Raw genomic sequence first — 22,997 nt, 5'->3', positions numbered from 1 at the left:
GGGGAATTTCACAGTTAACTTCATTGCAGTGTTAATGTAAGCCTACTTGTGACTAATAAATTAACATATCCCTTTTTTGTGTTTCTGTTTCTCTGTGGCTAGCTGGACAGTTATAGGGGTGTGATGTAGAAATTGATGATCTGTCAACGTGAAGCTCTGTTTTCAGGCATTTGCATTGGTTTTTAAGCTCCGTTTATATTAAACAGTGGAGTACCATCCTTGGAAAGGACATCTGATCAACAATGGCAAAGCGATCAGTGTGGCTCTGAGGTCAAGTGGCAGTCCATTGATGCCAGTCATTTTGTAAGTCTGCATGTTTATTCCTTCATCAGCCCCGACCTAAACTACTCCGGCTCCCTCTCCTCTTAAGAGTAAAAAGTCTCACAACACCAGGTTAAAGTTCAACAGGTTTATTTGGCATTACGAGCTTTCGGAGTGACTCACCTGAGGAAGGAGCAGCGCTCCGAAAGCTCGTGATTCCAAATAAACCTTTTGGACTTTAACCTGGTGTTGTGAGACTTCTTGCTGTGCCCACCCCAGTCCAATGTCGGCATCTCCACATCATTGCTCTCCTCTCAAGATGCTCCTTAAAACACGTCTCTCGTTGTTCGACTTTATCTTTGGGTGGCTTGGTGGCAGATTTTGTCTGAAACCACTCCCATGAAGCACTCCGGGATGTTTGAACACTAAAGGTGCGAAATAAATGCAAGCTATTGTTGGCATTTGCCTATCTAATATGAGTGTATGTTTAAGGAAATGGGACAAAAACAGGTTTGCTTTTAGTTGGAAAACGTCTGTCAGGATCTGGAGTACCCATCTGTTATTGCTTAACATTTTTGGCTATGAGGAACAGGCTAGCTGATCTCGGGACCATGATGTAAGTACCTGCTGGGAAATATTCTGATGATGTACTGCTGCATAATGGACACCTACAGAAGCGTCTTTTCTTTGTCTCTTGAGGACAATGTCCTTCCCGTAGTGTATTTTAACTGGTCCCTACTCTTCATATTTAAAAGTTAAAAGTTTTATCTATTAGTCACAAGTAAGGCTTACATTAACACTGCAATGAAGTTGCTGTGAAATTCCCCTGGTCGCCGCACTCTGGCGCCTGTTTTGATCAATGCACCTAACCAAGACGTCTTTCAGACTGTGGGAGGAAACCGGAGCACCCGGAGGAAACCCACGCAGACACGGGGAGAACGTGCAAACTCCATACAGACAGTGACTCAAGCCGGGAATCGAACCCAGATCCCTGGTGCTGTGAGGCAGCACTGCTAACCACAGTGCCATCGTGCCGCCCATTTTATTTATTCTTGGGATGCGAGCATGACGAACAAGGCCAGCATTTATTGCCCCTGAGAAGGTGGCGGTGAGCTGCCGGCTTGAACTGCTGCAGTCCATGTGGTGTAGGTGCTTTTTCCTATTGCAGTTTGATGCAACAGAGTAGCTTGCTAGGCCATTGCAAAGGGCAGTCTTGTGAATTTAGAGTCAAAACCAGGCCAGAATGGGTATGGACAGCAGATTGTAGGATGTTCGTGAACCAGCTGGGTATTTTACATAAATAAACCTGTAATAAAATGTTAGTCTCATAATTAATTAAATTTTAATTTGCCATCTGCCATGGTGGGATTCGAACTTGTATTTCTAAAGCACGAGCTTGGGTCTCTGAATTAATAGTCCAGTAACATTTGCCAGTGTACTGTGATACTGTCACCGTGCTAGATGGGATAGATTTCGAACAGATCCAGCAATTCAAAACTGGCCATCGATGAAGTGCTGTGGGCCATCAGCAACAGCAGAATTTTATACAACCACAATCTGTAACCTCACGGCCCGGCATATCCCCCACTCTACCATTACCAACCCTTGTTCAATGAAGAGTGCAGGAGGACATGCCAGGAGCATTGTCAGGTTGAGGTGCTAAAAATGAGGTGATACCTGGTGAAGCTACAATACAGGACTACTTGCATGCCAAGCAGTGGAAGTGGCATGGGAAAGACAGAACCAAGAGACCCCACAACTAGTAGATCAGATCTTAAGCTCTGCAGGCTTGCCACAATTTGTCAGGAATGATGGTGGACAACTGAACAGATAAGAGAGGAGAAAGAGGCTACTTTTCTCAGTGCAAAAGACAAAGCTGAAGCATTTGCAATCATCTTCAGCCGGAAATGCCAAGTGGATGACCCTTCTCTGCCTTCTCCTGAGGTCCTCAGCATCACAGATGCCAGTCGCCAGCCAATTCAATTCCCTCCATGTGATATTAAGAAGCAGCTGAAGACATTGGAAACAGCAAAGACTGTGGCCCCTGATGACATCTCGACAAGAGTACTGAAGACCTGTGCTCCAGAACTAGCTGTACCCCGAGCCAAACTGTTCCAGTATAACTACAACACTGGCATCTGCCCCGCAATGGAGAAAATTGCCTAGGTATGTCCTGTACACAAAATATAACCCGGCTAATAATCGCCCAATCAGTCTCCGCTCAATCATCAGCAAAGTAATGAAAAGTGAAGTGTTTTGTCATTTCTAAACAACTGAGAATACAACATCATTTTCTGAACCTAACTGCCCGCCAAAACAGGAAGGCCCCATTTATTCTTTCCTATAAAAGAGAAATAAGTCAGGGACTCCAGCTCCAACACCCTCTAATGGCAGGTTTTTATATAGCACTTTTTAACTAAAGTGTTCTTTACAAAAACATTAAACTTTTGACAGAAACATCACATCTCCTCCCCCTTTAATCAGGAACAAATTGATCCGGCAGTTTGTAGATTCTCTGGTCGAGAGAGGAGAGTTGGCTAGGGGTAGCTGCGCTTATTAGCTTGGAAATGGAAGGTTCTGCTCTTCCATTTGCTTCTGTTCAGGCTCAACAGTTGAATCAAGTCCGGTTTCACCAATGACAGTAAAAGTGATTACAGTTCAAACTTCATTGGCTGTAAAGCTCTTTGAGATGTCTGGTGGTCATGAAAAGCTCTATATAAATGCGAGTCTTTATTTGTGTATGGGAGGTCGGTTTAGCTCAGTTGGCTAGATAGTTGGTTCATGAAGGCATTTGACAAGCTGCCACACAAAAGGCTGCTGCATAAGATAAAGGTGCACGAAGTTACGGGCAATGTATCAGCATGGATAGAGGATTGGTTAACTAACAGAAAGCAAAGAGTGGGGATAAATGGGTATTTTTCTGGTTGGCAATCAGTGGCTAGTGGTGTGCCTCAGGGATCAGTGTTGGGACCGCAATTGTTTACAACTTACATAGATGATTTGGAGTTCAGGACCAAGTGTAGTGTGTCAAATTTGCAGATGACGCTAAGATGAGTGTGCAGAGGACATTGAACATCTGCAAAGGGACGTAGATAGATAGTTTAAGTGAGTGGGCGAGGGTCTGGCAGATGAAGTACAACATTGGTAAATGTGAGGTCATCCATTTTGGTATGAATAACAGAAGAATGGATTATTATTTAATGGTTAAAAGATTGCAGCATGCTGCTGTGCAGAGAGACCTGGGTGTCCTTTTGCATGAATCACAAAAAGTTTGTTTGTAGGTGCAGCAGGTAATTATGAAGGCAAATGCAATTTTGTCCTTCATTGCTAGAGGGATGGTGATTAAAACAGGGAGGTTATGTTGCAGCTGTATAAGGTGCTGATGAGGCCACACCTGGAGTACTGTGTACAGTTTTGGTCTCCTTACTTGAGAAAGGATGTACTGGCACTGGAGGGGGTGCAGAAGAGATTCACTAGGTTGATTCCGGAGTTGAGAGGGTTGGCTTATGAGGAGAGACTGAGTAGACTGGGACTATACTCATTGGAATTTAGAAGAATGAGGGGAGATCTTATAGAAACATAAGATTATGAAGGGAATAGATAAGATAGAAGCAGGGAAGTTGTTTCCACTGACAGGTGAAACTAGAACTAGGGGGCATGGCCTCAAAATAAGGGGGAGCAGATTTAGGACTGAGTTGAGAAGCAACTTCTTCACCCAAAGGATTGTGAATCTGTGGAATTTCCTGCCCAGTGAAGTGATTGAGGCTACCTCATTGAATGTTTTTAAGGCAAAGATAGATAGATTTTTGAACAGTAAAGGAATTAAGGGTTATGGTGAGTAAGTGGAGCTGAGTCCATGAAAAGATCAGCCATGATCTTACTGAATGGCGGAGCAGGCTCGAGCGGCCAAATGACCTACTCCTACTCCTAGTTCTTATGTGATGCAGAGTGACCCCAAGGAGGCAGGTTCAATTCCCATACTGGCTGAGGTTATCCACGAAGGCCCTGCCTTCACAACCTTGCCCCTCGCCTGAGTGGGGGTGTCCTTCAGATTCATAGAATCATAGAATCCCTATAATGCAGAAAGAGGCCTTTCAGCCCATCGAATCTGCACCAACAAAAATTCCACCCAGGCCCTATCCCCATAACCCTACATATTTACCCTGCTAATCCCCTGACACCATGTGGCAACTTAGTGGCCAATCATAGAAACCCTACAGCGCAGAAGGAGGCCATTCGGCCCATTGAGTCTGCACCGACCACAATCCCACCCAGGCCCTATCCCCATATCCCTACATATTTACCCGCTAACCCCTCTAACCTATGCTTCTCAGGACACCAAGGGGCAATTTTTAGCATGGCCAATCAACCTAACCCGCACATCTTTGGACTGTGGGAGGAAACCGGAGCACCCGGAGGAAACCCACGCTGACACGAGGAGAATGTGCAAACTCCACACAGACAGTGACCCAAGCCGGGAATCGAACCCAGGTCCCTGGAGCTGTGAAGCAGCAGTGCTAACCACTGTGCTACCGTGCCGCCATGCTACCGTGCCACTGTGCTACCGTGCCACTGTGCTACCGTGCCGCCCCAATCAACCTAACTCGCACATCTGTGGACTGTGGGAGGAAACTGGAGCACTTGGATGAAACCCACGTAGACAAGGGGAGAACGTGCAGACTCTACACAGAAGTGACCTGAGGCCGGAATTGAACCAGGGTCCCTGGCGCTGTGAAGCAGCAGAGCTAACCAGACTAAATCACCACTAGTCAGCTCTCTCTCTCTCTCTCTCAAGAAGGGGGAGAGCAGCCTGTGTTCCCCAGGGAATTTGGTGACCTTCTTTCATTTCATCCAATTGACTGCAATCTCTGACCATGCTGCTGCAGCAGGATGTAATAACAACACAGTCCAAAAGGTGGTGCCCCATTCACACCAAATGCATGATGGAAGGACATCATCATTGGTGCCTTTTCAAATTCCCAGTGAAAGTGATGGAAAAGAGCAAAGTAAAAGAACTTGTTTAAACATTTTGATGTAAAATTCTTTTTCCTGGACTTGGTGTGGTCTGCCTTTTAGTGTCTCTGGACAAATCTGAAGAGCAGATTGGCTTTAAGGCCAATCTTTTAGGCTACTCATCAGTGCCAGCCCCACCTCTGAGACATCGGGGGGGGGAGGGGGTTGATTTTACGGCCTTGCTCACCCCAAAACCATAAAATCCCACTGAGGACAACGGACCTTTCCATGGTCCGCCTCTCGCCCGTTCCAATTCCCGTGGCGGGCGCAACAGTAAAATTCCGGCCATCCCGTTCCTTCAGCACTGGCCTCATGTTAAGGTGAACTGACCAAGATCAGGATCAATGTCGGCTACTATGCTACCCCTCAGTTGCCCCTTAGTGTCAGGGAGATTAGCAGGGTAAATACGTGGGATTATGGGGATCGGGCCTGGGTGGGATTGTTGTCAGTGCAGCCTTGATGGGCCGAATGGCCACCCCCCTACAAATCCTCCCCAAATCCCTCCCCTACAAATGTCACAAAAGGTTGTGCAATTTGTGAATAGTTTGCAACACGAAAAAGATTAGTACTGATTGCACTGCTTCAAAAAACATCATGACTATGCATCATTTCTGTAAAATAATAACATTTTTCATCTACTGTACATTTCTATTCAGACCAGCAAAGCTTGAAATTGAATATGTTATGAGCATTGGTGAACTGAAAAGCAAATTGCCGCAGGCAGTTTTTGAAAGAGAAAATTACAAACTTAAAGAAGGTAATCAGATTTGATTGCATCCACGTATTAAACGACACGAGGATGTTTGGCTGTAAAATTGACCCATTGTTTTTGCTTTGTTTCAGTTTGTTTGGAAGGTTTGTATTGCAGTTGGTTTGAGCTGGTGGAATGCGTGGAGGGAACAGGAGACCCTCAGCTGGGCCCTTTCACAGAGAAAATTAAGGAAAAGGACCTGGTGAGAGTTGAAATGGTCTTCGTTCCGGGCTCGGGGCAATTATCAGTTTTGAATAAATAAATGGTAGAGTTCTCCTCTCTTGAGTCGGAAGGTTTTGGTGGCACTGTGGTATTGGGGGCGGCACGGTGGCACAGTGGTTAGCCTCTGGGACCCGCGTTCGATTCTGGCCTCGGGTGACTGTGTGGGTTTCCTCCGGGCGCTCCCACCCTCCAAAGGTGTGCGGGTTAGGCGGATTGGCCGTAATCAATTGCCCCTTAGTGTCAGGGGGACTAGCAGGGTAAATATGTGAGGTTACGGGGATAGGGCCTGGGTGGGATTGTTATCAGTGCAGGCTTGACAGGTCGAATGGCCTCTTTCTGCACTGTAGGAACTTTATGATTGCTGCGTTGTTTGAGCTACTGTGTTTCAGGTCAGATATTCAGCTGAAGCCCTGTCTGTGAATTGTATAATTGTGTTTAATTGTATGCAGGCGGAGGGCATTAACTGGGGCTTCTTCATCTGAGCACATTTAAAGAGACACTTGTGGAGGGGGGTTGGTGAACGAGGAGGGTGGAAGACCCTGTGAGTCTGCTCCTGGGCCTAACAGGTCACAGCGGCAGGCGGTTGAAGGTGCTGTCTGGTCCGACTGTCTGCCTCTACTATGGCTATATTGGCACCTTGGTGCCCTTAGAGAGAGGGAGCACGCAATATCCACCGGCACCCTTCAGGCCTCTGTGACCATTGGGAACCATGGGGTCTGGGTTCATCATCATTACCCTTGGGAATTACAGTTTTATTTGAATTCGTTAACTTTCCTTTTGGGGAGAACATGCAAACTCCGCACAGACAGTCACCCAGGCGGGGAATCGAACCCGGATCCCTGGCTGATGCAGCAGTGCTAACCACTGTGCCACCGTGCTGGTATCAGTGCAACGGCACACTCCAGCTGAACAACTTTGCATCCGAGTCGTTGGGGGGGATGATAAAAACAATCACAACAGGTTTTTGACATTACTGGATTCCCATGTGAAAATGACCTGGGCAAAAGGCTGGCTAAATGTAAAGATAAACTAAAAAAACTGCTTTTTTCTGAGTTTGTGGACAAAATCTGTGCATTATCCTATTACAAACCTGTATTGTCTGCAGGATTCATTGCTAAAATCTTGGTATCTGTCTCTTTCTTCCTGGAAAAGCACTGGGAGTTCTTTCCTCTTCGTGCTGTCCAAGAACAAGTCCTTGTTCACCTTGAATAACTTTTCAGCCCCTTGATTCCACATTTGTACGCTTACGCACTTGGAATTTCAGTGGGTGTGCATGTGTCTTTTTGTTGTTCCAGGCAATTGTAAAGTGTTTAAATGATCAGGGGCTACTTCTGCTGTTCAGTGCTTCTGTCTCCTGCTTCAGCAGTGGTAAGTACATAGATAACGAGCAACTTGAATATTTCAACCACTCAACCGAGAAGTCCTTCCAGTGCAATAATGGACATTTTGTTTCATGCTATGCAGGGACCAGCCAGACTGCCCACAATGTGTTGCAAGCTGTGTTCGTTTTCAAAGCGTCCAGAATTTCTCACCTTAAAGGTACTGACTCTTCTATACTTCTACTCCTTGTCGTGCAGGCACACCTTTGCTCTCTTATAGGGGACGGCATGGTGGCACATGGCGGTTGGCACTGCTGCCTCACAGCGCCAGGGACTCAGATGCAATTCCGACCTCGGGTCACTGGCTGTGTGAAGTTTGGTACGTTCTCCCCGTGTCTGCATGGGTTTCCTCCAGGTGCTCTGGTTTCCTCCCACACTCCAAAGATGTACAGGTTAGATGAACTGGCCATGCTAAACAGGTGCCAGAGTGTGGCAACTAAGGGATTTTCACATTAACTTCATTGCACTGTGAATGTAAGCCCGCTTGTGACACTAATAAATAAACTTTAGGTCATCCAAACATCATCAGATATTTTTAACATCTTTGAGCGTGTCATTAAAAATGGTTTTAAAACTAGTCTTTTTGGTCTTTTATCATCATCTTGGGTGGATCAATTTATGATAGAGGTTTGTACAGTTACTGCATCACCACCCAACCCCCTGTCTCCTCCCACCATCACCAAAGGGGATATAGTTTGGTGTATGTTTCATTACACCGACAGAATTCAGCTGATAATTTTTATCAATATTGTTTCACAATGAAGAAGGCCTTTAAGGCCAGTCTTTTAGGCAGGAGAGAGTCAATCATCTCCGTGGTCTGCGCCAGTCAAAGATAAAGCACCCAACTATTCTAATCTCATTTTCCAGCACTTGGCCCATAGCCTTGTATGCCTTGGCATCGCAAGTTCACATCTAAATACTTCTTAAATGTTATGAGGACCTCTGCCTCTACCATCCTTTCAGGCAGTGAGTTCCAGACTTCCACCACCCTTTGGGTGAAAGGGTTTTTCCTCACATCCCCTCTAAATCTCCTGCCCCTTACCTTAAAACTATGCCCCCTGGTCATTGATCCCTCCCCCAAAAGGAAAAGGTTCTTCCTGCCTACTCTATCTATGCCCCTCATAATTTTGTACATCTTAATCATGTCTCCTCTCAGTGTCCTCTGCTCCAAGGAAAACAACCCCAGTCTATCCAATCTCTCTTCATAACTAAAACTCTCCAGCCCAGGCAACATCCTGATTAAATCTCCTCTGCACCCTTTCCAAATCTATCGCACCCTTTCCAAATCTATCACACCCCTCCTATAATGTGGATTCCAGAACTGCACACAATACTCCAGCTGTGGCCTAACCAGCATTTTGTATAGTTCCAGCATAACCTCCCTGCCCTTAAACTCAATGCCTCGGCTAATAAAGGCAAGTGTATCTTCTTAACCACCTTATCCACCTGTCCTGCTACCTTAAGGGAACAGTGTACACGCACACCAAGGTCCCTCTGATCCTCGGTGCTTCTCAGGGTCCTGTTGTTCATCATGTATTCCCTTGTCTTGTTTGTCCTCTCCAAGTGCATCACCTCACACTTATCCGGATTGAATTCCATTTGCCACTGATCAGCCCTTCTGACCAGCCGGCTATATTTTCCTGTAATCTAAGGCTGTCCTCCTCACTATTTACCACCCTACCAATTTTTGTATAATTCACAAACTTACTGATCAACTCTCCTACATTCATGTCTAAATCATTTATATAAACCACAAACCGCAAGGGCCCCAAAACTGATCCCTGTGGGACCCCACTGGACACAGTCTTCCAGTCTGAAAAACACCCCTCGACCATCACCCACTGCTTCCTGCCACTCAGCCAATTCTGATCCAAATTGCCAAATTTCCTTGGAACGCATGGGCCCTTACCTTCACTATCAGTCTCCTATGTGGCTCCTTGTAAAAAGCCTTGCTGAAGTCCAAGAAGACTACGTCAAATGCATTAGCCTCACCTACACACCTGGTCACCTATTCGAAAAATTCAATCAAGTTGGTCAGGCATGACCTCCCCTAAATAAAGCCACGCTGGCTGTTCTTGATTAATCCCTGCCTCTCCAAATGCAGATTAATTCTGTTTCTCAGAATTGCTTCCAATAGTTTCCCCATGACTGAGGCTAGACTTACTGGCGAGTTTCCTGCTTTAACCCTTCCTCCCTTCTTGAATAATGGTACCACATTGGCTGTCCTCCAGTCCTCCAGCACCTCTCCTGTGGCCAGAGAGGTATTGGAAATTATTGCCAGTGCCTCTTCTATTCCCTTCCTTCCCTTACTTAACAGCCTGGGATACATTTCATCCGGTCCTGGAGATTTATCTACTTTTTAGCCTGTTAGACTATTCAGAACCTCCACTCTGTTTATGTTAATTTCTTTAATTATATCACAGTCCTTCTCCCTGTTTTTTATACCCTCATTGTCTTTCTCACTCGCGAACAGCAAAACAAAGTATTCATTTAGAACCCCACCTACATCTTCCGGCTCCCCACACACATTACCACTGTGGTCCTTAATGGGTCCTTTTAACCTTAATATAACTGTGCTTCTCTCACCTTTTGGTCTTGCATTTTGGGAGGAGAAAGCAGTGTGTTTGTACAAACACAAGTTAGATTTTTAAAAAATGTTCATTCATGGGACATGGGCATCGCTGGCTGGCCAGCATTCAATACCCATCCCTAGTTGCTCGAGGGCAGTTGAGAGTCAACCACACTGCTGTGGCTCTGGGGTCACATGTAGGCCAGACCAAATAAAGCTGGCAGATTTCCTTCACTAAAGGACATTAGTGAACCAGATGGGTTTTTCCCGACAAATCGACAATCAGTAGATTCTTAATTCCAGATATTTATTTTCATTGGATTCAAATTCTACCATCTGCCATGGCGGGATTTGAACCCGGGTCCCCAGAACATTAGCTGAGATTTTGGATTAATATTCTAGCGATACCACAAGGCCCCCCCCCCCCCTAATTGGACTGTTAATTTTTTTTGTCAGTTTGAGTTATTTGAACACCTCATGTTAATAGGCTCCTGAAAAGGATGCAGAATTTATTAAGCGTTGATGATAATTGTCAATAATTTTATGTTTTCTGTATTTTTGTGTAATGTTGCTTTTCTTCGCCAACATAGGAATGAATCGAGTTCCCCGCACACTTCCTCAAAATAGGATAACTCCCCTTCTTCCCGGTATTAGTTACGCTGTGACACAAGGTCTAAAATCTGCTGGCGCTCGGGCAATCCCACGAAACAAATTGGTTGAAAATTACCTCGTTGAATATTTCAAAATGACTCCACAGCACTCCATGAGTTCCAAAGGTGTCACCACAGACAATAGCCCTCCAAATGCTGCTGGTGTTCTATCAGACAAAGGAGAGCCACCTATTCCTGGAGATTGCCAGGCAACAAGAATCTCCCAACTTTCTCACTACTTTGCTGACCCTGCAAGCTACACACTTCCCATATCAACAGTCTTGAAACTTGGGAGGAACTCTCTCAGCTTGTGCCAGAGCTCTGGTGCCACGCATAAGGCCTTGTGCCATTCTCGTGTTTCAGAACAGAGGCCCCTTGTCACTGCGGCCCCACAGCACAAAAGGATTTCGCGGTTCAGGAGGCTTGAAGGAAAAAATACTGGGCCCCTGAGCCCGCCTGCGGTGAGTACGCCTCCTCAAAGTGGAATGAAGAGTACGTCTGCCGCCAGGGGTCAAACAAATGGGGAACAATGCAAGACTGCAGGAAGAGCTAACGCAATCAGCAAGCCGATTGCCGGTCAGGCAGCGAGCAAAGGCTCCGGCAAAGTGAAAAGGAAGGCAGCTAAACCTTTGCCCGCCAGCCTTTCAAACAAACCGGATGCCAAAGCGGATGTGGTGGGAGCCCTCAAAAGCTCCAGTGGCGCAGCTCATAGTAATGTACCCAGCAGCGAGGCAGCCAGTGCCACCTCCGCCACTCCGGGATACTCCACAAGGTCACAATCTGCCCGCGGTAACAAAAGGACCCTGGCCCAGTCGGGTAAAGATGTCTCCACGGAACCGCCTGCCCCACCAGCGGTGAACAGGAAGAAACCCAAAGCTGCTGGAGAGGCTCCTCGAACCGGTTTGAAACGCACCTCTGTCGCAAGAAAAACTGTCGGCAACTGCCGGGGCACCGGGAAGACCGGGCCAGAGAAGTTGTCCAGACAACATGTTAAAGCCGGTAAGGGGAATTTCAGCTTGCTGCTCTCTAGCCACACCTTGCCATCAGGTGCATTGGTATATCTTGGAATAACACAGTTATTCCTGGGTTACACTTTTGGGAAACCACTTCCGTGTACAAACAGTTAATTTGGAGCAATGCTTTAAAAAAGCTTCAGAGATGTATGAAGTTTATAGGAAGAAAAGCAAGTGTTTCCTTTTCAAGGGACAGACATCTATTGATAAATATGCAAAATCATCACATTATGCAGCATATCTGTGCCCAAGAGGAAAAGATTGAGGAGATTGGGCCTGAATGCTCTAGAGTTTAGAAGAATAAGATCTGACCTCATTGGAGCATACAGAGTTCTGACAGGATAGATGCAGGGAGGATGTTTCCAGGCTGCTGGGCAGCGGGGGGTGAGGGGAAAGAGTCTAGAACCAGGGGACACAGTCTCAGAATAAGAGACAGGCCATTTAGGATGAGGCAGAATTTCTTCAGATAGACGGTGGTAAATCTTTGGAATTCTCTACCCCAGCCTCAGTCGTTGAGCATATTCAAAGCAGAGTTGAATAGATTTCTAGATACCAACGAAATTAAGGGCAACGGGGATAGTGCGGGAAGATGGCATTGAGGTAGAAGATCAGCCGTGATCTATTTAAACGGCGGAGCATGCTCGAGGGGCCGAATGGCCTACTCTTACGTTTGCGTGTTCCTCTGTTCCTAATCCCCAGCTGTAATAATTTAAATCGGCACAAAAGTCCCGTAAAAGACGAGGGGCAAATTCTGAGAGGAAAACCAGGAAGACATTATTATCTGAATGGCTGTAAATTAAGTGAAGAGAATGTGCAACGAGACCTGTCACCATCGTACACCAGTCGCTGAAGGTGCAGCAGTTGGTGAAGAAGGCAAATGGTATGTTGGCCTTCATAACGAGAGGGTTTGAGTACAGGAGCAGGGATGTCCTGCTGCAATTATATAGGGCCTTGGTGAGGCTATATCTGGAATATTGTGTGCAGTTTGGTCATCTTATCTGAGGAAGAATGTTCTTGCTATACAGGGAGTGCAGCAAAGGTTTACCAGACTGATTCCTGGGATGGCGAGACTGACGTATGAGGAGAGATTGAGCCGGTTAGGATTATATTCATTGGAGTTTAGGAGAATGAGGGGAGAATCTCATAGAGACCTACAGGATTAGACAGGGTAGATGCAGGAAGGATATTCCCAATGGCGGGGAGCTCCAGAACCAGGGGTCAGCAGGTAAACCATTTAGGACTGAGATTAGGAGAAATTTCTGCACCCAGAGCGTGGTGAGCCTGTGGAATTCTCTACCACAGAAAGCAGTTTAGGCCAAAACATGGAATGTTTTCAAGAAGCAATTAGATCTTGCAGCGAAAGAGATCAAAGGATATGAGGGGGGGGAGAAGGTCTCAGGAGCTCCCTGCCATTGGGAATATCCTTCCTGCATCTACCCTGTCTAATCCTGTAGGTCTCTATGAGATTCTCCCCTTATTCTCCTAAACTCCAATGAATATAATCCTAACCGGCTCAATCTCTCCTCATACGTCAGTCTCGCCATCCCAGGAATCAGTCTGGTAAACCTTTGCTGCACTCCCTGTATAGCAAGAACATTCTTCCTCAGATAAGATGACCAAACTGCACACAATATTCCAGATATAGCCTCACCAAGGCCCTATATAATTGCAGCAAGACATCCCTGCTCCTGTACTCAAACCCTCTCGTTATGAGTTGCATGATCAGCCATTATCATAATGAATGGTGTAGCAGGCTCGAAGGGCCGAATGGTCTACTCCTATTTTCTATGTTTCTATTTTCTAACTCAAGAATGTAAAATATCAATGGAATATAACAGCACCTGCCTTTGCTTTCCAGTTTGTTCTCAACTTTTAGAATCTAAACACAGTGGGCCCTATTTTACCATTGCGTCGCGCCCATTTTCTGGCGCAAAAATGTGGTAAAGTCGGGTGTGAGTACATTGACGCGATCCACACCCGTGTCCGCGCAGATTGCCACTTTACCGAAACCCAGGAATGGCCACGATCCGTTTTGCGCCCAAAACAGGCGCAAAGGCGATTTAAATGTATTTGCATGCATTTCAATTGAATTAATGAACTGCCCGCCCAGCTTTATCAGCATTTTCCCCTTTACCGCTGCGTTCGCCGATCCGGAATCACGCCGAAATGAACCTGCTGAATAAAAGTCTGAATCGGGCGCTCCAGCTGCTGAAGAGGTGAGTTCAGAGGTTCCAGCGGCTCTCTGACTCAGATCGGTGGTAGGGGGGAGGAGGGAGGCGGGTCAGATCATTCTCTGGTTTTGGGGGGGGGGGGGGGGGGGGGCGAGGGAGGGGAGTGAGGCCAGATCGTTGTATGGTGGTGGGGGGGAGGGCCGATCGTTGTCTGGTGGGGAGGGAGGAGGAAACGGGTCGGATGTTCCTCTGGGGGGAGCGGGTAGTGAGGCCAGGTCGTTCTCTTGGGGGTGGGGGGGTGGTTGGAGGGGGAGGGGGGAGCGAGGCCAGGTCGTTCGCTGGGGTTGGGGGGGGGGAGTGAGGCCAGATCGTTCTCTGGGTGGCGGGGGGGGGGGGGGGTGAGAACAGACCGTTCTCTGGGGGGGGGGGGGGGTAAGGGGTGAGTGAGGCCAGATCGTTCTCTGAGGGGGCGGGGGGAGTGAGGCCAGACCATTCTCTGAGGGAGGCGGGTAAGATGTATCTCTGCTGGGGGTGGGGGGGAGGCCCGATCGCTCACTGGTGGGAGGGGGGGCAGATGGATCTCTGGTGTGGGGTGAAGGGGGGGCAGAGGGTCCGCTGCCACTCTGCGAGCGATGAGTGGAGGGAGGGGGCAGGCAGGGGGTCCTGATCGGTCTGGGTAGCGAGAGGGTGGGGGGGGGGTGGATAAGGGGGAAAGTGATGTCTGTGGGGGAACCATCGCTCCCGCTTTTCGCTCCCGGGACGCTTTCTCCGCTTTCTGCGGCCCGGGAGCAATCTGACACGGGCCTTTTTCAAATTTATTTCTATCTGCGCATGCGCAGTTCAGAGCTCCAATCGTTTCGGGTGTGCTAAGCCCCGCCCACAGTGTGAATGGGACCCGCGATTTTTTTTCAGGCAGAGTGCGTATGGGGGCGCCTGAGAGCAGATTTCTAAGTCTGATCGGCATTACGCCCAGATTCAACACTTAGAATGAAAATGGTAAAATCAGGCCCAGTGTGAGTGCCAGTCGGGGTTCGATAGTTTTGAGAGCATTGCAATCATTTTGCCAAGGAGAACCTTTAATGCACCTTTAATGTCGCACCTTTAATGCATCTAAACATTCCGAGGTGCTTCACCAGAGCATTATGAGACAAATTTTCACCCCTAGCTACGTAAAGGGCTGGTGGGGCAGGTGAATAGAAGCTTGGTACAGAAGTATGTTTTCAAGATCATCTTAAAGGAGGAAAGCGGGATAGAAAGGCTTTTAGGGCCATGACTGCTGAAGTCCCGGCCCCCCAGTGGTGAAGTGTTTAAAATTGATGATCCTCAAGAGACCAGAATGAGAGGAATACAGTTCCTCAGAAGATTGTAGAGCTGGAGAAGATTACCGAAATAGGGAGGGCAGAGGGTTTCACAAACAGAGGTGAGAATTTTAAACTCTAGGCATTGCTTAACCAGGAGGTCAACAAGCACACCGGTGATGGGCAAAACAGCATTTGGTGTGAGTTGCAAAATGGTCGGCAGAGTTTGGGATGATTAAGTTTCGGGAGACTTGGAGACTGGAATGGTCAAATCTAAAGGTAGGGATGAAGGTTTCATCGCAGTTGAGCTGAGGCAGGATGGAGTCAGATGACGTTATGGAGGTGCAATTAGATAATTGTAGTGATATGTAGTTCATGTCACTCAGAGACAAATATGACACCAAAGTTACAGTCTGGTTCCGCCTCAAACAGTCGCCAGGGAGAGGGATGATGACAGTGGATAAGGTAAACTCATTTCCATCATCCCATTATTCATGGCTTGTCTGTCTAAACTGACAATGCTGCAAGAGCGTTTGGATTGTGAAAGTACTCTAGCCTGGCCACCTTATAAAATCTTAGCAGTGTGCGTATTAAAAATAGGAACAAGAGTAGGCCCCTTTAGCCCCTGAAGCCTGTTTTGCCATTTTGTGAGATGGTGGGTGATCTGCAACCAAACTCCAAATATCTGCCACATTTCGAGTCTGGATGACCCATCGTCAGAGCATTTTCTGTTTTTGTTTCAGATTCCAGCATCTGCAGTATTTTGTTTTTGTCCTAATATCTGACTTTGTCACATGTCCCTCAATTGCCCTTAACAGTCAATCCAGTGTGAATTGTCATTTGTGAAAGAGTGCCTCTTACTTCAATCACGCTTTGTATGTAGAATTGTTTCTTTGTTTCATTCCTGAAAGGCCTGGCTCTATTTTTTAGACTATGCCCCCCCCAAAATCCAAGAACCACCCCCCCCCCCGCCACCCCACAGAAATAGTTTCTCTCCATCTTTTCTATTGGTCCCCTTTTTAGTATCTTGAATGCTTTGATCAAATCACCCCTTAAAATTTCTCAAATTCAGGGCATATAGCCTGAGTGGATGTTATTGCTCCTTATAATTTAACCTTTTGGGAGCCCTGGTGTAATTCTGGTAAGTCTATGTTGGAACTTCCCTCCCAGGCGAATGTAACTGTCCTGAGGTGTGTGGAGCTGCTCCCCAGGTGTGGTCTGACCAGGGCTTTGTACAACTAAAGCGCAATGAAGCAAATGAAGAGGGTGGTTCTCTTTAGTTTTCAAGGACCTCAGGGCCCGATTTTACCATTTTGATTCTGAGTGCTGAATCTGGGTGCGATTCAGATCCAAGTTGGAAATCTGTTCCAAGGCGCCCCCATATGCACTTAGCCTGGAAAAAGAATCGTGAGTCTGAATCGCGCTGTGGGCGGGGCTTATTGCACCTGAAACGCCGCAGCAAGGATCGGAGCTCTGAACTGCGCATGCACGGTGGAAAAAAACATTGAAAAACGCTCGCCTATCACATCACTCCCCGGCCACAGAAAGCGGATAAAGTAGACCGGGAGCGATGGCCCCCACAGATCTCGCCCCACCCCCACAACATAATTGCCCCCCTTATCCTTATCCACCCAACCCCCCCACTACCCAGACCGATCGCGACCCTCTGCCCCCCTTTCCCCCCCCAACCGATCACCCGCAGAGTGGCAGCAGATGCCCCCCTGCCCCCTCCACCAGAGATACATCTGACTCTCCTCCCTCCCCCCGCCAGAGAATGATCTGGCCTCCCTCCCCCCCACCCCCCCCCCCCCCCCCCCACCCTCGCCAGAGAATGATCTGGCCCGCCTCACTCCCCCTCCCTCCCCCTCCTCCCCACCAGCGATCTGAGTCCAAAGATGTGCGGGTTATGTTGATTGGCCATGCTAAAAGAAAACTGCCCCTTAGTGTCCTGAGATGCGTAGGTTAGAGGGATTAGTGGGTAAATCTGTAGGGGATATGGGGGTCGGGCCTGGGTGGGATTGTGGTCGGTGCAGACTCGATGGGCAGAATGGCCTCTTTCTGTACTGTAGGGTTTCTATGAGTCAGAGAGCCGTTGGAAGCTCTGAACTCACCTCTTCAGAAGCTGGAGCGCCCGAAACAGACCTTTGCCGAGCAGGTCTGTTTCGCGTTGAATCTGGACGGGTGAACTGGATTGTAAAGGGGGAAGTGCCGGTAAAGTTGGGCGGGCAACCCATTAATTCAATTTAAATGCATGCAAATGCGTTTAAATCGCCATTGCGCCCATTTCAGGCATGGTTAGGATCGTGGCCATTTTCGGGCCTTGCTAAAGCGGGCATCTGTGCGGGCACGGATCGCGCTAATTGCCTCGCGCCCGACTTTACCAAGTTTTCGGGCCCGAAAACGGGCACGACGCAATGGTAAAATCAGGCCCTCGATGTCTTTCGAAGAGGACTCAACAACCAGCAGCCAGATAGGCAGGTGATATGAGACAAATCAATGATTTGTGGTTGTTTTAAAGTGACAGGCCTTTTTAAAGCCCGCTTGGAAACTTAGGCTATGCATGGTGATAGACCTCCATATGTTTTATATACCTGCCTGATCAAATAAGAACTGATTGCGTTCCTCCTCTCGGTTGCATGACTCTGTCGCTTAGTATATAGGCTGTAACCCAGTTATCCTATTGCGACTGACTTGGTGAATCTGTCAGTTTGTGTTACAGGAGTGAACACAGAGCAGGTTTCGCGGTACGGTGTGTGTACCTGGAACATTGTGGAAAAAGTCTCTGAAAATGAACCTGCCTCCCTGCAGCCTCTGCCCTTGGGAGACGGGGCAACCACGCTGTGTGGAAAGACAACTCCAGAGGTGGCAAGCCAGGCTCTGCAGGAAGGTGTTGATACCAATGAGGGAGAAACGGACGCACTAAATATTCTCGCTGATCTTGCAATTAATGCAGCGATTACAGCGGTACTGAAATCTAAACGGCAATGCATCTTGACGTTGCAACCTGCATCTGAGATGTGTGCTCCCGACACGGCCGAGTCTGCTGGCAGCAACAGGCAATTGAGTCATTGTCCCAACTTGCTTGACAGTGATTGTTTGCCTAACGCAGAATTAAGGGTACAAAATATCACGCCATTTTTGGCAGAAAGCCATCAAGACGCCAGTGGAAGATTCTCTGAAAATCAGCCGTCCCATTCTGCTGCATCCCCGGGTTTGGAATGTCCTCCTGGTGTAGCCCCGGCCTTCTCCAGCCGCGCAACCTCGCAGGTACACAGTTCTCAGGCCCGTGTGGGGAAGGAGCTGTCGCGTCGGTCATCAGCTGCTTCTCGGATTTCTCACCCCCTGGGAGACCATTCGTATTCCCGGCCACCGAGGGAGAGGGAGTCCTTGTCTTTAGCCGTTGCTAACCCTGTGCCACCCGAGAAGGAGCTTGTGGTGTGTCAGAACACGTCGCTGCACACAGAGAGCGGGAAAAGATTCTCCGCAGCGGCGGACTCGCAGAACACGACGCATACTTCATTGTCGCAGTCCGAGGTTGGCTCCAAAGACGAGGAACGAGGTTATGAGGAAAGAACGTTAGTTGGGAGAGTGCTACCTTTCAGGCGTGAAGACACTTGTTGGGAAAATGTTACAAATTCTTCACCGAATCCACAGAAGAATAATGGTGCACTGGCAAAATATGGCCAGATAGCTGATTACACTTTTGCTGATTCAGCGCAGAGCAGGTTTGATGAAGAGTTCCAACATTCTCGCAGCGTACATGAGGAAAAGGACACTGTGAAGGTGACATTCGAATGGAAAGGACCATACTTGTTCCAGTGGGACAGCAAGTATACGAATGATTCACTGGAAAAATCTGTGAATCGGGCTCTTCATGGGTAAGTAGTTTTGAAGCTTTCGGAATGAGGAAGTGATGCAAAAGCGGTTTCGGTGATTTTTTTTTTGTTGTGCAGGAGTGTATTTCTGTCTTTAACGGAAAAAGATCTTCAAACATTTTCATTTCTCCATATCTATTTCCTGGCGTACTCCAGCTGTTTGGGGATGCTGTTACATGTTCAAATCGACATTGTAGATTTGTACGTGAAGTAGCCTTCAACTTGTATGTGAAAAATATTTGCGTGGCATGGCCGAATTGCCGATTAGGAGGAAAGGCACAACCTTGCGTGAAAGAACAAAGAAAGTTACAGCACAGGAACAGGCCCTTCGGCCCTCCAAGCCTGCACCGACCAGGCTGCCCGACTGAACTAAAACCCCCCTACCCTTCCGGGGACCGTATCCCTCTATTCCCATCCTATTCATGTATTTGTCAATATTCTCCTTAAAAGTCACTATCGTATCTGCTTCCACTACCTCCCCCGGTAAGACTTCTAAATTCCAGATATTTTTTATTGAATTCAGATTCCACCAGCTGCCGCGTTGGGATTTGAACCCAGGTCCCCAGAACATTAGCTGAGTTTCTGGATTAATAGTCTAGCAATCATATCACTAGGTTATCACTTCCCCAAGGAAGTGCATATTGGAAAATTTAGCATTTTTGTCCATGATGAAAGGTGGTGTGAAATGAGTGCCCCAAATTCTGATGTGGGCTCCCACCAGGAGGGGATAGTGCAGCCTCATAAATTCACTCCACCTGATTTTGGCGATTTATTTGTGATGAAGGAGGAGGAAGTGAAATTTAGTGCACGAGTCTAAAGAGAATCCAAAGTTGGGGAAGGAGAGGTCACTGTCCAAACTGCGAAGTTAGAGCTCGGTTTCTCCAGGATGTTGTCAGCTAACATATCTTCGCACAGAGGGTAGTGAAAACCTGGAACACATCCCCCAAAATGCTTTTGAAGTTGAGAGTGAATTTAAAGAAAGTGGATAGATTTTGGCTGGGCAAAGGATAAGGGATTAAGAAATCAAGATGGCTCTCAACAGTCAAAATGAAAGTCAGCCATGATCTGATTGAATGGTGCATGTGGCTTGAGGGGCTGAATGGCCTATTCTTCATGTACCATTCTGCCCCAATTCTCCTTTCCATTATCAAGGGACATGTCACTAGTTTTGTGAATGCTTCAAACAACCAAGGCAGCAGTTGATTCATAAGTTGATGGTCTTTACCTAATGAGCAAATGTTTGCTAAAGATGCTAAGGGGGGAATTTTGTGGAGGCAGTGGGAATCTCTGTCTCCTTCAGGAAGGCTGACCAGTAATATGTGCCAGTGAAGCAGTTGAGGAGTCACCAATAGACCTTCCACAGGATTAAGACCCTGTGAACAGGAAGTCCTGCCCACCGAGATCTGATATCCAATCAAAAAGCAGCAGTGTTATTGCACAGCAGCAGGATCTGGATCGCAGACTGACCCAGGCCAGAGGTAAGTGATGACCAGAAGGGCCTTCGCGGGGAAGGGGATCATGGAGGAACAGTGTGGAGGGTGTGGGTTAGCAGCAAGGGCAGATGGTGGCTTTCATCAGGGTCCCCTCCTTTCCTCATACTAGGTCCTTCGATTAGGCACTGAGTGCTTTTGAACGAGGGACCTTTGTACCCTACTCTAGATTAATATCAGTGACCGAAGACACCCATAATTGGGCATTAATTATCCCTTAAGGGCCCCAATTGGAAGTGCGGTGGGAAAGCCATCTATGAGCCGTCCTGGCACAGAATTAATCGGGTTGGAGGGGGGCAGGTGGCATAGTGCCCTCCTGCCCAATTAAATGCGCTCCTCACCACTGAACGTATCACGGGAGAAGGACATAACATATCGCCAGAGTGTCTCATCTCATCCACATTGCTGCCAATTGGATAACGAATATCCCTAATAGAGAAGAGTAAATTGGAAGGAGAAAGCTCAAAAGTCAATGTCCAACACATCACATCATTATTCAACAGGATAGGTTTTAGCTTCTCCAATGAGAATGAGGTTGCACTTATATTTTTAAATCTATGAGGTTGGCTGTGCAGGATTCTACAAAAGAAAAGTCTGATTATTGTGCTCTCCTTTATCCCCTTCCCTTCCCTCCCTGTTACACCTTTTTTTTCCTAGGCCTTGGGATCCGACTATCCAAGAGACCATGAAGGAAGTGAAACTCATTCTTCACATGTGGATTGGGCTTTTTTACACCAAGTCTAGTTTGATGCTGCAGACCTCACTGAGGCAGGTGCAGGAACGCTGTGAGACGCCCGAACCTGCGGCCGGAGATTCGCACGAAGAATCGGCTGGAGTTGGAGAACCCGCTTTTAGTGAAAGCGGTTCTGATTCGGCGGCTTCGGAAAAGCAACGAACGACAGGAGTTATCGTTTCATCCGTGATCAAGAGGATTGAGAAGAAATCTAACCTTATCACTTCTTGTGACGGCGATGCGCTATTTTACAGAGAAGCGCTCCCTAATGCCAGTTCTCAGCCTGAGGAAGACTGTCTCCAGGGCAGTGAGGGCGGTATCAATCTTGATAATACACAGGGTTCAAAAGCACAAAGTGGACTTGCACATGTTGCACACACCTTTGCTGGGGAGGTAAGTGCTACTGCTGTTGGCACACATTTAACCTTTTATTATTAACCTTTTAACAGATATTCTTTTTGAATATAATTTGGAAATGAGGGCTTTGTAATAAATTACACTATTTTGTATAATTTCTTTTTACTCATTCATGGGACATGGGTGTCGCTGGCTGGCCAGTATTTATTGCCCATCCCTAGTTGTCCTTGTTCAGAGGGTAGTTGAGAGTCAACCATATTGAAGGAGTACAATATAAAGGGAAAGACTCTTAGTACTGTAGAGGATCAGAAGGAACTTTGGGTCCGGGTCCATAGGACTCTGAAATCGGCCCCGCAGGTGGAGGAGGTGGTTAAGAAGGCGTATGGTGTGCTGGCCTTTATCAATCGAGGGATTGAGTTCAGGAGTCCGGGGATAATGATGCAGCTATACAAGACCCTCGTCAGACCCCACTTGGAGCACTGTGCTCAGTTCTGGGTGCCTCACTATAGGAAGGATGTGGAAAAGATTGAAAGGATGCAGAGGAGATTTACAAGGATGTTGCCTGGATTGAGTGGCATGCCTTATGAGGATAGGCTGAGGAAGCTCGGTCTTTTCTCCTTGGAGAGACGAAGGATGAGAGGAGACTTAATAGAGGTATATAAGATGTTGAGAGGCATAGATCGGGTGGACTCTCAGAGGCTTTTTCCCAGGGTGGAAATGTCTGCTACGAGAGGACACAGGTTTAAGGTGCTGGGGGGTAGATACAGGGGAGATGTTAGGGGTAAGTTTTTCACACAGGGTGGTGGGCGAGTGGAATCGGCTGCCGTCAGTGGTGGTGGAGGCGAACTCAATAGGGTCTTTTAAGAGACTCCTGGATGAGTACATGGAGCTTAATAGGATGGAGGGTTATAGGTAGGTCTAGAAGGTAGGGATGTGTTCGGCACAACTTGTGGGCCGAAGGGCCTGTTTGTGCTGTAGTTTTTCTATGTTTCTATGTTTCTATATTGCTGTGGCTCTGGAGTCACATGTAGGCCAGACCGGGTAAGGACGACAGATGTTCTTCCCTAAAGTGAACCAGATGGGTTTTTTTGACAGTCGGCAATGGTTTCATCAGTAGATTCTTAATTCCAGATTGTTTTTACTGAATTCCACCAGCTGCCGTGGCGGGATTTGAACCCGAGTCCCCAGAACATTAGCTGAGTTTCTGGATTAATA

At 47.4% G+C, this 22,997-nt stretch overlaps 1 protein-coding gene across 7 annotated transcripts in view; it reads left to right on the top strand.

Annotated features, from left to right (window-relative positions):
* LOC144508060 (uncharacterized) overlaps window positions 1–22,997 on the top strand; it is a 100,505-nt gene that overhangs the window by 47,188 nt on the left and 30,320 nt on the right. For 6 of the 7 annotated variants that reach the window (XM_078235832.1, XM_078235831.1, XM_078235833.1 and 3 more), the window contains 8 exons: window positions 207–303; window positions 5,931–6,031; window positions 6,118–6,227; window positions 7,543–7,615; window positions 7,712–7,786; window positions 10,786–11,844; window positions 18,035–19,205; window positions 21,350–21,818. In XM_078235832.1, the coding sequence (XP_078091958.1) occupies window positions 207–303; window positions 5,931–6,031; window positions 6,118–6,227; window positions 7,543–7,615; window positions 7,712–7,786; window positions 10,786–11,844; window positions 18,035–19,205; window positions 21,350–21,818 (3,155 nt within the window). The remainder of the gene's footprint in view (window positions 1–206; window positions 304–5,930; window positions 6,032–6,117; window positions 6,228–7,542; window positions 7,616–7,711; window positions 7,787–10,785; window positions 11,845–18,034; window positions 19,206–21,349; window positions 21,819–22,997) is intronic. The other variant, XM_078235830.1, reaches the window with a different exon arrangement.

This window comes from Mustelus asterias, chromosome 19 (assembly GCF_964213995.1).
Source record: "Mustelus asterias chromosome 19, sMusAst1.hap1.1, whole genome shotgun sequence".
NCBI classification, from domain to species: Eukaryota; Metazoa; Chordata; class Chondrichthyes; order Carcharhiniformes; family Triakidae; genus Mustelus; species Mustelus asterias.
Note: the sequence above shows the minus strand (reverse complement) of the source record. Positions and strands in the feature narration are given on the sequence as shown.